The sequence below is a fragment of the Thunnus thynnus genome, chromosome 19 (assembly GCF_963924715.1).
Source record: "Thunnus thynnus chromosome 19, fThuThy2.1, whole genome shotgun sequence".
Taxonomy (NCBI): domain Eukaryota; kingdom Metazoa; phylum Chordata; class Actinopteri; order Scombriformes; family Scombridae; genus Thunnus; species Thunnus thynnus.
Window position 1 is genome coordinate 3,686,291 of NC_089535.1, and position 18,102 is coordinate 3,704,392.

Sequence of the window (18,102 nt, forward strand, 5' to 3'; positions counted from 1 at the left end):
AACTATAAATGTCCAGTTAATTGTAAATATAACAACTGGAATAACATTTTATTTAATTCCCTAAAGCGTCTTTTATTATCTTGAAAAGCCTTCTATAAATAAATACATTATTATCAGGGTTGTTTTGTTTGTTTTCTCTATAAAATGTCAAAAAACAGAGAAAAATGTCTGTTATAACTTCTGAAAGCTAAAGGTAAATGATTAAAAACTCAGAAATATTCAGTTTACTATAATTGGCAACAAAGAAAAGCAGGAAATTCTCACATTTGAGCGACTGGAAAAAGTGAATATTTGGCATTTTTTGCTTATTCAATTATTAAAATAATATTCTACATCTGAACAGGGGATTCATTCTGTCCCATCTCTCTCTCCTCTTACAGAAACATGTGCCAGAACTCGAACCTGAACCTCCCCTCGGGTCACCAGAACCTGCACATCAAGTCCGAGCCCGCCTCCCCTCCGAGAGACCGGAGCGTCGGCATGATGGGCACGGGACTCGGAGGCGGCATACCGGGATACTCCAACGCCGGCCGGGGCCCCAACGAAACGGGCCGCTCCCCCGGCGACAGCGCGTCCAGCTGCGGGAGCTCGTACGAGGGCAGCGAGGAGCGCGAGGATCACCACGGGAACGACAGCTTCCTCCTGCGGCCTCTGACCAGTCAGGACGAGCGTCACAGCCCGTCAGTAAAACGGATGAGGCTATCGGAGGGCTGGGCCACATGATGGGAGCCGGTCTGCAGCCAAGAGCGGACGGGGTTGTTAGAAAAGTTACCTTATAGTGTTATTATTATTATTATCATATTCTCTTGTACTGAGTGGGTGTGCTATATGTGTAACTTGTACGTGAGGGGAGCCGAGTCAGACGGTGTCAGTCAGGTTTATATGGATACAGTGATGTTCTGCTGTATTTACAACATGTACTGTAGCTAGACTTGTACACTAGAGGAATGACTCCACGGAGATCTGGCTGATGGTCAAAACTTGTAAGAAACGGTTTTAAGATGCTCCAAAACTTTGACGTACGAGTTGGAAAACCTTTTGAGTAGAAGTAGGATTTAGGAGATTTGTCAATCAATCGTTATTTTACCCAAAGAGGAAGCAGCCAAGTGACATTTGTCAGTGAAAAACAGAAACAACAACTCATCACCAAACCATCCGAAAGCAAAATAGAAAGATAAAAGAAGAATCCCCCACAGATCAGACTGAGACAGAGTCATCCAAAGCCTGAACCATTTCTACACTTAAGGGAATAGTTCATTTTGGGAATTTTTGATGAGAAAATTGATATGACTCTCATATCTGTCTGTTAAATATGAAGCTACAGCCAACATCTGGTTAGCTTAGCTTAGCATAAAGACTGGAAACAGGGAAAAAGGCAGCCCCTCTAAGGCTCACTGATTAACATGTTATATTTAATTTGTTTAATCTGACAAAAACAAAAGTGTAAAAACGACAGTTTGCCATTTTATTCTGATTTATGTGGCTATTTCTTGGCCAGCACTGCCGGGCAACAGAGATATTTGTAATTATCTACTTGTGTGATTTCAGAGCCCTAAAACACACTAAAAGTACGTCAAAATTATTAATACAATTTAAGAATAAGTGTTAAAAGAAGACTCTATGTTGCATTACAACCATGCAGGTAGCTCCCAGTCTGAAAAGTGAATCCAGGACCTGCATTCTCTCTAACGGCCAGCAGGGGGCGACGCCACTGGCTCCAAAAAGAGGTCTGATTGTATAGAAGTCTATGAGAGGATGACCGTACTGCTCACTTGATTTATTACCTCAGTAAACAATTTCCCGATGAGTTTATGGTCTCAGTCGCTAGTTTCAAGTCTTTGTCAATACAGCATGATGTTCATTCAGTAAATTATGGTCCCATTTAGAGTAAAATGGCTGATAAAGCAGCTTATGCTTTAGGGGCGGGGCTACCTTGAGACTGACAGGTTGCTACCACGGCAGTGCGTGAGGTGCTGTAGTTGGACCGTGGGGAGCTCCTCCCCAGCTCCACACCTTCATCCAAATATGACGAAAGCGTCGTACAATCACTTCTGGCTCCAAAAACACAAGATGGCGACGGTCAAAATGCCAAAGTCAAGGCTTCAAAACGAGACAGATGACGTCACGGTGGCTACGTCCATCTGTGATTACAACACATTACAAAGAACATTTAAATAGGACAAGTATGAAAGAAAAAACATTAAATGTTTGGTATGTGGTGATGTGTTTTCAGGCCCATCAATCAGCTTTGAAAGAGCAACAATAGACAGAGTGTAGAAAGTTGTATTTACTTGTTTTCCAACATTTATTTCACTGCAGTCAGCGCTGAAGAATCAAGATTTTTTTAGACTCATAAGTCAAAGTTTTGGACCGTCCATAAGATCATTTTTTACAAGTTTGATACGTATCGGCCCCGGATGTGATTTAAGATGAACCGATGCGGGCTGAAGAGTTTGTTGGTGCACATGTATCGCTTCTTTTGTGTGTGTGTTCAGGGGGGGGGGTTTAAGTAAATATGTTAAATGCACATTCACGTATGTGCACATACATGTATGCAAACTAACAAAAGGTAAAAGTGAAGAAGTCTGGTACTCTGAACAGTTAAATAACATGTTGATCATAGGGGAGCTATGAGAGTAGGCGTGGTGAGGTGAAACCACCACACATGCCGTGTTGCAGGTTCAACATATTTGCGCACATAAAGAACATATAGCACATTTAATTATCAAAAGTATGGAAGGTAATATGTGGCAAATACAGAAAGAGAAAGAGAATGAGTAAGTAAGAAGAAACAGGAGGAGAGGTGGTGACAGATGAAAGAGGGAAATGATGTGGAAGTTTTAGTTTAGAGTGATAAGAAGGTTATTTGCAACAGGTTGCATAGAGAAGAAGAAGCTTTTGGACAAATTTCACTTGATGTGAAGACGCTTTATTAAAGTTAGTGGATAATTTTCAGAGCCGTGTTAGCAAAAAACAAGATTTTCAGCGAATGCAATCCATAAACAGGACCCTGTGGAAGCAAAGAAAGGATCTGAATCTTATAAGTTAGCAACTGAATACCTTAAAAATTAACCACTGCTGAACACTTAAAAATGTAAATGTTTTTTGTTTTTTTTAGCACTCTAAAAAATACAATCATTATAAAATATATAATATGTACACAGATACAAAACAAACAAAAGCCTGTACAGGAGAGGTAGTAAAGTTTATAGAAAGACCTCTCATAAAAACTGAAGGCAAGATGACGGGATTGTATTAATTATAAATGATGAGGGATGATATGAAACTACACAACAAAGAAACAGAAATAAGGAGGGAATGAGGAAAAAGGGAGGATACAAATGTTTGTATAATGTTTTTTTTTTTAAGTAAATAAAGATGATGAATGATGGTTAATATGCAAGTTTGACTTCCACAAAACAGCAGCTTTGTATCTAAATTTAAATTTAAATACTGCTTAATTTATAAAAAAAAATGAAATATTTTACCCCAAAAACCATCAAAGGGAATTCATGTGGTTTGGATTTTTTTCCCCTCTTTTTTTTCTTCTTCTAAAAACATGATTTTAGATTGTTTTAGTTTGTTTTATTTTGTTTTTAAGGATTCCAAAATTCAGTCACAAAATTGGAGTATTTAAAGTTCAAAACACAAAAATGTAAGATTAAAAATGATAACTTTAACATGCGGCCTGCTTAGGATCAATCAGATCTTTGATTTATTACGTTATGTTGTGTGAGTCACATGATCCAAGAAAGAGAAATTCAGATGAGCGACTGAAAACCTTAAAACACTTTAATTTTAGTAAATCTGTGAATCTGAAGAAAAAGATAATATAGTTTCCACATTTACAAAGCTTGAAATAACCTTCTGGAAAGATACAAACCATATAAATTAATACAAATTGCTAAATTTCAACATTAAGTATTCAGTTGTGATTAAATTTCACAATTTTGGTATCCAGTTCCTTTAAAATTAAATCATTATATTGGCCTCTCTTTGCTTCCATACAACACAACCTGCATTATTTCCCTATGAAACAAACGAAACATCTGTGGTTTTATGTATCAAAACAACAGAGATAAATAACTCACATCCAATCTGAGAAGGACTTGAGTGATCAATAAACTTCACTCGTGGCGTCGTGATGCAGAGACAGCTAGCATGTGCTGATAGCTCTGCGGGATATTTAGCGGCCGGTCAGAGTGAGGATTGCACTCCTAAAAGCCATATCCGACGGGACAGTGATGCTTTGCTGCACAAAGTTTATAGTGTTATGTTTTACAAATTTCTTCCTTATTGTATCAAATTGATATTTTTGGATGTCTGCAGCTCTATTTAATATAACAGTAATATAAAAAAAACAAAGAAAGGAAGCACAGTCATTTTCTATTAAACATTCAGGGAGATTTTAAAGTATTTAAAGTCTGCTGTTCAGCTGGTGTCAGGCCCTCGATTATCTCAGATTATTTAACTTAAGTTAAATTCAGATTATTAAATGTATATTTGCAGTGGTTGAAGAAGTACTTAGATCATTTACTTAAGTAAAAGCACCAATACAACAATGTAAAAATACTCCGTTACAAGTACGTCATTCAAAACTATATATTTACAGTATGGAAGTAAAAGTACAGAAATATTATCAGCTATGTTTACTTAAAGTATCAAAAATAAAAATGCTAATAAAGCAGTAAGTTTCTGTTGTAGCTGCTGGAGGTGGAGCTAGTTTCAACTACTTTATATACAGTTTAGTCCAGTGGTTCCCAACCTAGGGGTCGGGTCCCTCCAGGGTCACTAGATAAATCTGAGGGGTCGTGAGATGATTAATGGGAGGGGAAAGATAAAAAAAAGATAATTTTACCTCTTTTGGTCTCAAACATTTATTGAAATGAAACCATGTGAGAAGTTTAGAAGGGGAAAAATCTTTTTATCATCCAAAAAAAGTTGAGAACCACTGGTCTAATATTTAACAATTCACTGTATGTTATAATCTCATCATATGATTTTAATGCAAAATCTCAACCTGAGGAGTAACGATAGCTGTCAGATGAATGTAGAGAAGAAAAAAGTAAAATTAGTCGATTAATCAATTAGCCAGTCGAAAGAAAGTAAAAATTCTGGTCTTTTTATTTCTCTATGACAGTAAACTGAAAATCTTTTGTACGTAGATTGTCAGTCGGGACAAAACAAGACATTAGAGGACGTCACTGTAGGCTTTGGAAAATAGAAATCAACATTTTTCACCATTTTCTGATATTTTACAGACCAAACAACTAATCTCTTAATTGAGAAAATAATCAACAGATTAATCAATAATAAAAAAATAAATGCAAGTCGCAGCCCTACAATATTTCCCTCTGAAATGTAGTGGAGTAGAAGTATAAAGTGGCATAAAATACTTTCTACTTGAGTAAATGCACTTAGTTACTTCACACCGCTGTATATTTGTGCTGTAACTCTATAATCATGGACATTGTGTGTGCACAGATCATCATGAATAATTTGTGCCTTGAACATCAGCTGGGTCTGACACAATCAGAGGAGAGGGACTGCTCAGTGATATCCACTTTTTATTTTTATTTTTTTTTATTATTATTATTATTTTAAAAGACAGCGAGGTGGCTGAGGGTTGTTCACATTTGAATATTTTGGTTTAAAAACTGTATATTTGGAGCTCGAACCCTCAGCCACTGTTTGCCCCTTTTAACTGTAAATCCAGCAACTAAATTCACTTATTAAAGCCCCAAACTGTAGCTGTTTTTGTTTTTAGTTAGAAAGGTGCTGCTGCATAGTTACAAAAAATTACAAAACTGATGTCTGTTGAAAAGGGCAGAGCCCCAGATATGTTTTCTTCTGCACTCCTTTTTTCTTAAATAAGCGTGTAGTCTCCAGGTTGGTCAGGTTTACCGCGCTGCACCGAGCTGCAGGACAGGTGAGCCAGGAGCTCGTCCTCAGGCTGCAGGTGGAGGAAGGAAGGAAGCTCACACAAAGAAAGGTGGAGTGTAAACTAACCAAAGGTGTGTTGTAGTTCTGCTCACCGCTGTGTGGAAAAAAAAAAAAAAAAACCCTGTTTGTTTGTGTTTTTTGGTTTGATTTTATAATTAGTAACTGCCTGGACCTCAAATGTCCCGACGATCATGACCCCCCCTCTTTTAAATCATTTTATTTGTATTTGGCGACATCCGGTGAATGTCCGACACTTTTTTTGGGCTGCGTTTTCCCCTCTTTACATGCACTCGTGCTTCTAATAAGTCAAATATTATAAGATATTGTTAGCGGCATAAGCTGGCCTTTGTCGCCACTTGGAGACAATGTTTCCCAGAGAAGAAAAAAAAAAAAGTGCGCCTCTGTTGTCGCAGTCAGAGATCATGTACAGCAATGCCCTCACTCAGAAATGTGGTAGTATTTGTATTTTGCAGAAAAATATACAGGCTCTGTTACAAAAGTCTCTGTGTGGTTTGTCGTCATTGCTTCTAGTTTTTTGTTCTTGCACGAGGGAAATGAAAACTACTTCTGCAGGATAATAGTAATGGACTTAAAATGTTAATTTACCTATTAAAAATGTTATGTTACTACACTGGAATTTACTGGAGTTGTGGCAGAAATTGGGACGTGTATGTGTCCCTGTTTTCATCTCTTCTTCTCTGTTCACCATCTCTCATATTCTCCATCTTCTTCTTCACACTCATCCGTCTCTTTGCCGTCTTCTCTGCTGCTCAGTCTTCTCTCCTTTCAGCTGAAATCTGCTCCAAAAAGCATCTGCTGCACAAAATTAAAATATACTGAGTAGTCAGTGAACACACCCTTTATTGACCACCAGTTAGATGACTATAACACATATAATTCCTGTGTAGTGATGCTGTTTAAAAAGCATCCTGTGTGTGTGATCAGATTTATAAATGTGAATCTCTACATGTGTACTGAGATTTGTGAGGAATCTGCAAATTTAGACTTGTGAATGTGTGGATGAAATCTGTAAATGCGTATATTGTCTACATGTGCACATCTGCAGACTCCTGTGCACATTCACAACAACTGTACGGATTTAGAGATTCTGTTAAACTTTTATAAATTACACACACACACACGGATTGAGACACGGTTTCACAACACATTTGCAAATAATATTGTCACAATAATATCCCCACAAATGACCAAAAGAAATCTGAGATAACATTAGCATACATTTTGACCAAATTTCTAGAAAATCTGCCAAAGAAAAAGTTCTGAATGCTTTGTTTATTAGGAGATGAACAGCTGGTGGCGCTAATTCTCCAGTCGGTGCCATTAAACCGTTGCAGAAGAATAATGGAAAACATGATGGAAATATGACATTTCTGTAAGTGAATTTGTATTAAATTTATTTACACACCAACTTTTCCGCTTTAGCCAAGCTTTAAAACTTTTTTTGCAATATTTTGACTTTATTTTTTGCGTTTCCGGTGTTCATTTGCAGGTTTTTTCTGATGTGCAAATTGAAAATGTGCATAAAAACACACTTATTTTATGTTCATTCACATTAATGGGGATTCAGCAAGTAGACACAAGGATGCAGATGTAAGATTTTAAAAAATGTGTTTTTATTTATCCAAAAAATGTGAAAAGACAAAGTAAAAATTAATATGAACTTAACTGAGTGCTAAAAGAGGTCAAAACATAACAGAACTAAAGTGAACCTACTAACTAAATGACAGTAGGATATACAGTTTATACTGTATATAGTACTATAAAAGTTAGCAGTACTTTTTTCAGGCATGAGTTGTGACCTGAATCACTGAAGACACCTCAGACGAGCAAATCAACATTTTCTTTTCTTAAGATGATGATGTTCAGAGAGATTTTAATAAGAAATCACCCTGGATTCTGAAAAAGTGGAAAATACACTCGTGGTATTAGCTGTAGTACATGTGAGAGTACTTATATATATATACATATACTTCATCGTCTTCATCCATGACTTGATGATTCAGCCAGGGGGCGCCACAGACTGTGTTAACCCTGTTCCACTTTCCTCTGGTCCCATAATGCTGCTGAACTGGGACACTTTATGACACATAGAGCTGCAACTAACAACTATATTCATTATGGATCAATCTGCTGATTATTAACCAATTAATCATTCAGTCAAGTGTCAGAAAACAATGAAAAAGGCACCTGAAATGACTTGTTCTGTCTGACATTGCTTGAAAAACGACTTTAACTTTTTTTTTTTCCTGTCAATCAACCAATCAGTCAACTAATCTGTTCGGCTCCAAAACATTTTCAATGATTTATGATAAAGTAACGTGTTAATATTGTATTTGTTATCATTAAAAGTAGGTTTTATATTCAGACTGACTCATTGATATCTTCAACTGATATCAATGAGTTTTGTCTCAGCTGACAGAACTGGTAATTAATAGACTAATTATTATTAGTGAACTGTCTCAAAATGCCAATCAGCTGTTCACAAAGTAAGAGAGAAAAGTTTTTACTCAGTGTTACGTATCTGCCACCTGGTGGACAAACAGCAGCTGCACAAACAAACATGTTAAAGGACGAGTTCACAATTCTTCAAAGTCTGAAAACAACAGTCAGGAACACAAATGAACATTGAAACATGTTTTTCTTGCTGTAATCATTCCTCCTGTTCATACTGACCATTAGAAGATCCCTTCATAATGACCTTACAAGGTATTTAAAAGTTTATCTGAAGCTAATATGAAGCTTCAGGATCCAAATGAGTCAAATCAAGTAGATATCTTTCAACGTTACAGTCTTTTTAGTGCCAAAGTTCCTCTTTTTGTTACTATACTTCCACCTGCAGCTCAACAGGGAAACACTGTCCGAAGAAACACAAATGTAAATGTAAATGTTGCAGATATCCATCCCTGTTTCCATCCACCTGTTTTCAGGCCTATTTTCAATATACACATGAAAAAATCTGAATGGAAACGATGGAAATTTGTGAATGCAACAAAGCGTTCCTCAAATGAATACATGAAACAAACAGAAATGTCATATTTCACGTTTTCCATCCTGCTGCTCTTTTAATGATGTCATCTTGTTGAGTCCTCTTAATCTGCAACGGTTTAGTGGCGCCGACTGGAGAATTAGCGCCACCGGCTGTTTATCTCCTAATATTAACACACTGGGAGTAGCTGGAAACAACCATGAATTTGTATTTTCTTGTGCAGATTTTCTGGAAATTCAAGATAAAATTTTCGGGCCACATTTGGAAGGAAACCGGCTCCTGCTTTGGTCCTGGGTTGTATTTTTGATCAATGTGTATAAGACTTGTTTTTTAGGTTTTAAAGTGCAAACCTCTCATTAATTCTGCCTCACAGCTTAAATATGAATGCAGACTGCTTGTGTTTCTTTCTGGCAGTCTGGGTAACGTTCACAGATTGTTGGCGAGCCATCTGCACATGAACAGGATGCCAAAAGAAAGGGCGAAGGTTTCTGCAGTTTTCACACTCCTGGATGACATCTGAGGCAGTGGTGGCCTAAAGGTTAGAGAAGCGAATCCTCGGACCAGCAGGATAAAACTGGTTTAGGAAAGTGAAAAAGCAGCGCTTGCCCCTCCCTCGTTACCACCGCTGAGGCGCCTTTGAGCAAGGCTCTTAACACCAACTGCTGCAGTGGAGCTGCTCAATGGCCGGCAGATCAGACTGGTTATACTGGGCAGCTTCCAGGTGTGAATGTGATCAGGGAAAAAGAGAAGCTTCCTCTCAGTGAAACTTCCCTGAATATAAATAAAGGTTTAAAAAAAATTGAGTGATTGTGCTCAATAAAGATGGATTTGATTGAAATAAAGCTTTTCTCGGTTTGGACAACACACAGCGACCAAACCTGAGCTGTGTTTAGAAGTCGTCAAGGACACACTGTGTTTTGGCCGTCAGCCCAGATGCCTGCAGAGTACCTTGCATGTGTGTGTTGGTGCTGTGTGTGTGTGTGCGTGGGTTTGTCTGATTTCATATGCAGCTTTAACAAGCATGCAAACACTTCAACTATTCCCAGGCTAACACTTGACTTCGGTAAACACAACATGTACTGTACATGCGTTGAGCTTGTGAGGTCTTTTTGTTCCTGAGGATCGTGTGTCAGTGTGATACGGCCTCCCATACCAGCAATTCAGTAATCCAAGACAAAAGAAACGACACTTTTCTCAGTCAGCAGTGAAAAAACAAAGATTTATCTTTCATGGCAACATGACCAAGTCTTTTCAAAAAAATGTGATGCCTATCAGTCTGTGTGTTTGTCTGTGCTGCTCGCACACTCTGTGTTTCTGCATCCAGTTCAAATCGGTTTCTGTTTATCAGACGGACAGAAGCAGCCTGTAGTAGAAGCCAAAACATCATTCATGTGACCTCTCAATGTGTGTGTGTGTGTGTGTCTTGGTATGTGAGAGCGTTGCGTAATTATGAGTCAAGGTAAAAGTCTTGAGCTAACAGACAGAGGCACAAAACTCCTGTAAGCATTGATATATTTCCAATGTTCGAAGAAGTGCTGCAGTTGCTTCAATTGGTCAACAAGCAGACTCCAGACAGAAGATCGTTTCCCAAAATATGAACAGAAATTAGTCATAAGTTCCAACTGTGGAGTGATAATAATGGATTTGAATCACTGTGGTTGCAACACATGTTTGGTTGGGTTTTTGTGGTTTTATGAGCTGCTTTTTGTTGCTGTGCTTGTGTTTTTACAAGCACAAACTTTGTAATCTTTCTTTTTTATTTAATGTTTATTTATATAGGGGACAAATATACAGGATGAACTCATGCCACATAGCCTACGACAGCATAATTAGCCTAAGCTAACTGGCAAGGCCTGTCACTAGATGGGACTTTAAAATACATAAAACTCAACTGTAACTTCAACTTCAGTTCATTTAAAGTGCACATCACCCAGAGAGTCTCTGCACACTTTACAAGTCAATAAAAACAGCAGACATACACAAGTAGAAATGTTAATATTACAACAAGGTTTAGGTTAGTAATTTTAAAACAGAGATCATATAACCTTAACAAGGTTGGAATAGCTACATGTCAAGGAGGAAAACAATCAGTGACTTGGGTTTCCAGGCCGGTGGAATTAGGAAAGGTCATAGTAAACAGAAACAGAGCTTCCCAAATGTGCAGTGGTAGATTATTCCAGAGAAATGGGGCTCAGTGGCAAAAGTGTTCTCATTGAATCGAGGAACAGTTAAGTAACCGGCACCAAGGGAACATAAAGGGCATGATGGAGTATATGGAGCAATAAGGCTGCAGATATATGAAGGAGCCAGTTCATTTAAAGCCTTATAGGTAAGAGGGAGGATTTTAAGATCAGCTCTTGCATGAACCGTGATCCAACTTTTAGACCATGTAGGGACTCTATGAGCTGCATTTTGTATCAGTTGAAGACCTTTTGTTGCTGTCTTAGGTAGGCCAGAGAAAATTGCAATACAGTACTCTATTCTTGAAGGTATGTATGAGGATTTCAGCATCTGTATTTGATAAAATGGGGCATATTTGGGCTATTTTACGAAGGCGGAAGAAGGAAGTTTGTGTTATATACTCGATATGTGGCTCAAATGTAAGGGATGGATTGAATACCATTCCCAGATTCTTAACTGTATAGGTCTGAGAAATTGTGTAGCCATCAAGATTAATGGAAAAGTCTGTAAAAGTCGATGTGAATCTATCTGGACCAACAAGCAGCATTTCAGTCTTGTGTGCATTCAAATGCAGGAAATTATTGCACAACACATTGTGATGAACTTCTGACAAACACGTCTCTAATTTAACCAACTGGGAGGAGTCACTGACTGTTACAGGTAGATCAGCGTTAGCAGTGATACATTATGTTGTGTTTTTTTGAAAATGTGACCCAAGGGCAGCAAATAAACACAAAACAGAAGTAGACCGAGTACTGATCCCTGCGGGACACCGTATTTGACCTTAGAACAGGAAGACATAGTATTATTGTATGTAACGTTTTGTGTTTTATTACTCAGGTATGAACAAAACCAAGAAAGTGCCAGCCCCTTGAGAATAAGGTTCTCAAGACGCTGTAGGAGGGTGTTGTGGTCCACAGTGTCAAAGTCGGCACTTAAATCAAGTAACAGCAAAACAGATGACAGATCAGAGTCCACTGCAATTAATAGATCGTTAGTTGCTTCGGTCAGTGCAGTTTCAGTGGAGTGTTTGGGTCTGAAACCGGACTGAAACTCATCAAAGAGGTTGTTACATGGATAGATTGGACTGAGTTGACAAGCAACAACCTTTTCTAGCTGTCTGGACATGACTGGGAGATTTGAGATTGGTCTATAATTGTTTTGACTTTGTGGGTCAAGGTTGGGTCTTTTTAATGATGTAACCATGGCTGTTTTGAAAGCAGTGGGAACGATACCAGAACTGAGGGATTTATTGATGATGTCAAGAAGAAGGCTTCCTATCATAGTGAACATGTCTTTAATGAGGTTGCCAGGGATGGGATCCAGAACACGTAGTTCGTTTGGAGCTTAGTGACAATATGAGAGAGAGTGTTTGAAATCAACTGGATCAAACTGGTTCGGTAATCAGTATGAAGAAGAAGTAGAGGGTGGGAGGGATCAGAGGAGAGGAACACAGCCTTACCAGTAATATCACTCCTGATTAGCTCAATCTTTTCAATGCAAAAGTTGTTAAAACCTGGGCTGTAAAGCAGGAGAGGTTGTTTTAGTGAGCTTATCCATGGTGCTGAATAGGAATCGGGGGTTGTGTATGTTGTTGGAGATCAAATCCGACTAATAATCAGATTTACCTTGCTGAAGGGCATATTTGTGTTTAAGCAGTGAGTCATTCCATCCCTCGCAAAATACTTCTAATGTTGTATTGCACCATTTTTTCTCCAAACCTCTGCATGAATGCTTGAATGCCTGAGTAGAATCATTGAACCATGGGGTAAAGTGGGGTGAGGAGCATTTTCTAACCTGAAGGGGGGCTACTGAGTCAAGCTTTAGTTCATTTAAGCTATGAGGAGAGCCAGTGTAATTACTCCGTTTTGTGAGAGCATTGGGAAGAGATGATTCTAGAGCTACTCTGGCTGATTTATTAATAACGTGGCTCCTTTTGAGAGGGCAGTGATGTTGAGAATATGAACATTAAATTGAATAAAACTGCACAAGACTCAACAATGAGCATACATATTCATACATAAAGCACAAAACCCAACAACAAAGTACATACAAAGCAACACAAAATGTAAACAACTCACAAACAAACATACCATAAAAGTTTCATAAAACAACAAGCAGCAGATCACTCTACATGACTGAACCCTCTTTAAAAAACGTTTCAGTTTAAAATGTTCCCAGTCAGGAACCATTTTGAGTACTACATGTTGATCCCAGAAAAAGCAGAAGAAGAAAAAGCCGTCTGTCCAAGTGAGGATTTACAAAAGCACTCCTTACATGCTAATGTAACTAATATAGCTTCATCTTTTCTTCTTCTCTTCATATTCTTGGCTTGTGTTTTGAGCAAAGTGCTAATGTTAGCACAACAGCGGTGGAAGAGGTATTGAGACCTTTTACTTAAATCTGCCGTACACAACTTTTGTCTCCCCCCTCTGTCAGTGAGAGTAGATAGTAGTTACCTGGATGTAACTACGGGTCTATGAGTACTTGCATGAGCCGGTCCCTGTCGCTACCATAGCGGCTGTAAAACAGAGGAGAAATTGTTTTGAGCATCACAACCTCTGTATCAGAATTTGATCCATTTGGTCCAATGACATTTGTAAAGTCTAGAAGAACCACATGATTAAATTATTTTATTCCTCTAGCTCTATGGGCGCCCTTCAGCCCCGGCAAACCAGTCATTGCTGGTTGATGTAAAATGCATCACTACTGGTGTGCCAGCACAGGAATGTCGCCACAGTCACCAGATAAAAAACTCTGGTATGTGTTATTGTTTTCCCTAGGATGGCAACAGATTTTCTGTGAAGACCTGCCCCTAAACTGCCTCTGATTGGTTCTGACCCTGATATTCTTACCCTAACCATCTCACTGCCTAAACCTGACCAACCTAACTAAACCTAACGAAGGAAGGCAACAAGTACTAGCCAGTCAGAGGTAGAGTGAGGCAGGGTGGGGCGGGTCATTCTGTCGCCATCCTAGGAAAAAATGTTTTCTTCTGGTATACTTTGAAATACAGAGAGATTTATCTGGCGGTGATAAACTTAATCAGCATTGTGTGGACTTGTTTGGCAAGGGTTTGAATGTGAAGTTCATTTATATGTAAAAGTCCCAAACTCCAGCTTTAAGGCAGCTATAATCAATATTTTTAACAACACAGTCTGATCTGTGAGTGTGTAATGTGTTGGTTGTGGCTCGTAGTGATGAAACTACAGAGAATCATCAGTGACTCTGCAGCTCCTCTCGGCTTTACGGAGCTTTATAGTGAGTTTCAGCTCATTGTTTATCTGTCCGGCTGCAACTTTACTGTTTTGGTTCACTCTCAGCAGCTCTCATAGCGTCCTTTTGGGCCGCAGCAGGCAGCTGTTTTCAGAGAAAAAGCCCTAAAAAGCCACCGTTCACTACCTGCTCAGCACCAAACAGCAAACAGACACAGTTAGCTGTAGACTAGCTGGTGAACATAGTGGAGCATTTAGCAGCTAAAGAGCCAGATATTTCCCTCAGGAGTTGGTAGAGAGCAAAAACAGAAGCTAAAAGAGAGTGAATATTGGACTTACATTCACCAGGTGGACAGAAACACGACTCCAAATGAATGATAATGTTGCTCCGTAACTGCTGGATGTGGAAATAAGCAACTGTTTGCTAACAAGTTCAACATATCAACCTGAAAGATAATGATATGTCAGAGTTGTGTTCACTACTTGTTTCTGCTGAAAACTAGTGGATAAAACATCTGTTAATACAGGTTCTACCACACGGTTATAATTGTAACTGACAAAGTTTTTGTGTGTCTAAACATAACTAGACCTTAACCTTCGCATCATTACATCATAAAACATTTTTTTTCCAATATGATCTGTGACACACAGACAAATGATGTCCTCCCACTGACAGATCTTGTTCATGGATCAACGACGTGTTTTGTCGTTTAATTTGGACGACTTGCTGGATTTCCATCATTAAGCTCCACTTATCTGCAGCAAGAACTGTCAACGATTTCAACTAAAGATTCACTCCAGTAAAAAACTACATGATGTTTATATCTCCAATGCGTGAAAGTGCTGATGCCGTTTGTTCTCTGAGGATTTCTTTGACCCGTCCCGTGTACAGTACGTCCCTGTTTATCCTGTAAACACACACAAACACAAACATCACTGGTGTCTAATTCTTTCATCCAGTAACGTGCACAACTGAGTGTGTGAGAACATGTTCATATGATCTGTGAATTCTGACTTAGAGCTGCAGTCGATTAATCGATTGACAGAAGATTAATATGCAACTATTTTAATTATCAAATAATCAGCTGTTGTATTATTTATTTATTTTTTAAGTATTTTTTCAAGCAAAAATGCCAAACATTTGCTGGTTCAAGGTTCTCAGATTTGAAGATTTGTTGCTTTTCTTCATCTTACATTATTGTAAATTTAATATTTTGGGGTTTGGGTCATTTGAGGACGTCACCTTGGACTCCAGGATGTTGTGATCAGGATTTGTCACCATTTTCTGATGTTTTATTGACCGAACAATTAATCATAAGGAATGAAGAGGTGTAATTACACAAACATCTCATAGATGCAGGGTTATTAATGACAACAACAACAAAAAGAGCCCACACACTTACTCCAAAGCTACAGTTCAAATTTAAATCCAAACAGATGAATGATCCAAATCAGATCTTCGTCATCATCGATTACCTCATCAGAATCAGAATCTGTTTTAATCTGCAGATTAACAAAAGCAATTGTTAGCTGCAGCTCTGTTCTGAATGAACACAACACATTTCAGCCTAAAATACTTGCCAACATTTCTACCGGACGCTGTGTTCACCGCGTACTGTAAGTTATGAAATATCTTGAGTAAAAAAGAGGATTATCGCTGAAAAAGCTTGTTTCTATTTTCTCCCCGCATCCAGTTTGGCAGTCTGCAGTGGAGAATTAGGTCAGCAGCTCACGTGCGCTCTGTCTGGCCTACATCTGTTTTTTTGTCTCTGCAGCAGTCTGGAGAGCAGAAATCAGTCGGCTGCAGACAGCAGAGGACTCACACTCACAGATACTGTCACATACCTTCATTTATCCCCTTAAAACCTGGATTTTCTATTAAAAATTTCTCTTGAAGCAAACCTGTAACTCCTGCTGACTAGCGTCCGCCTCGGCCACAAGCGGCAAATTACAGGATTATAGTTAATCAGGTAACACTTTACTTTAAGTCCCTCTAGTTATCTTTTATAATCCATATATTAACAGTTAATACATTCAATTAAATGCAATTTAAATCACTGTATTTGTCCCAGAGGGGCATGTAGAGTAGTATACAGGAAAAATTTAAAAAATACATAAAAAAACACATACGGTGCAACAGTGCTGATTTCGTCATGTATTATATGGCATAAAGTGCAAAAATAAGCTATACACATTATGATACTAACATAATATTAATAATAGTGCAATAATAGTATAGTGCCGTATGCACAGTATGTGTATTGATGGGCAGTTATATAATATTGTAATATATAATATATATTATTTTAATATGATGAACATAGTTAAGTCATGTTGGCAGTAAAAAGCAGATGGATGAGGCAGAAGTCCAGAGCCGAAGCCATGTGCAAGTCACTGTGTGGGGGGGGGGGTTTAATGCATGAACCATGTCTGAATGAGTGTTGGGGGGTGGAAGGTCATTGAGAACGCCATGACGCTCTCAAAGATGTCCTTGCTGACCCTAAAGTGAGTTGAGCTTCCTCAGGAGATGCTGCTGCTGCCGCTGACGTTTCCTGTGGATCTCCTCTGTGTTGGAGCAGCTTATCGAAGATCTTTCTCAGGTACTTAAACTCCTCAACGATCTCTACAGACTTCCTGTGGATCGTGGTGATGACCTGCAGTCATCAGTGTAGAGGATGAAGAGCGGGGGTGGGAGGATACAGCCCTGCAGGGAACCAGTTTTGAAGTGTGTAAGAGGTCAGAGAAGGTTGTTGTTGACCAGCACATTCTGTGACCTGTTGGTGAGAAAGTCCTTTATCCGCAGGGTTAGTAGGTCATCAAGGTTCTGAGTCTCTCGGCAGGAATGTGCGGCTGCAGGGTGTTGAATGCTGAGGAGAAGTCTGGCTGTAGTGTCGGGGGGGATTCCAGATGCTTATGGATGGAGTCTTTTGCGTCATCGGCCCCTCTGTCTGCACGGTATGCAAACTGGAGCGGGTCCAGCTGTGAGTCTGTTGCTTTGATGATATGGTTTTTTGAGGACGCTCCTCATAGCCTTCATCACAGGCGAGGTGAGAGGTGCAGGCCTGAGGTCATTCAGGACCTTGATAGTTCCCTTCTTCAGTATGGAAATAACTGTGGAGTGTTTCCACAGCTGAAGGGATTATGGTTTATGACACACTATAAGTGTTTACTAATGTGTTAGTCAACAACTAGAACTCCTCCTGAGGGATATAAACACTTAAAAATGTCCTTTTATCTGCTGATAAGAACATTATAGTGAGTTTATTCAGTGTTTATATAATGATAATAAATGCTAAGTAGAGGAAAGGTGTTTCTGTGAATTCTTCATGCTAGCAATGCTAAAATGCAAAACAAACAAAAGGAAAAACTAATGTTGTATCAGTAGCACATTGACAGGAAGTCACTTCATGCATGTCGGGTGAATCAGACTAGCTGACAGCAAAAAAGCCAAAAAGCATTTGAGATGGATCCATTAATCAGGTGTCATGACCTCAAATTGGGTGTCAAACGACAACCGATCTGACAGAAATCTGATTTTAAAACTAGTTTGGGGCTTAAAATCAGGTTTAATCTTCCAGCGTCTGCTGTTTAACAGACACACAAACGAAGTCACTATGAAATCAGTCGTCATTCGATCCCGTCACATATACAGCGTCTGGATCCAGTGGCTCACAGGGCCGCTGACTGTGATTGTGATTCAAGCGTGTCGGCACAACTTAATTACAACAAACTCAACAGTGAGCAGCGTCCAACTGC

The 18,102-nt window shown here is 38.9% G+C and overlaps 1 protein-coding gene across 4 annotated transcripts in view; it reads left to right on the plus strand.

Annotated features, from left to right (window-relative positions):
• LOC137170897 (myocyte-specific enhancer factor 2C-like) overlaps window positions 1-6,442 on the plus strand; it is a 40,291-nt gene extending 33,849 nt beyond the window's left edge. For 3 of the 4 annotated variants that reach the window (XM_067574530.1, XM_067574528.1, XM_067574529.1), the window contains one exon: window positions 381-6,442. In XM_067574530.1, the coding sequence (XP_067430631.1) occupies window positions 381-723 (343 nt within the window). In that variant the 3' untranslated portion in view covers window positions 724-6,442. The remainder of the gene's footprint in view (window positions 1-380) is intronic. The other variant, XR_010924683.1, reaches the window with a different exon arrangement.
• The last annotated feature ends 11,660 nt before the right edge of the window (window positions 6,443-18,102 follow it).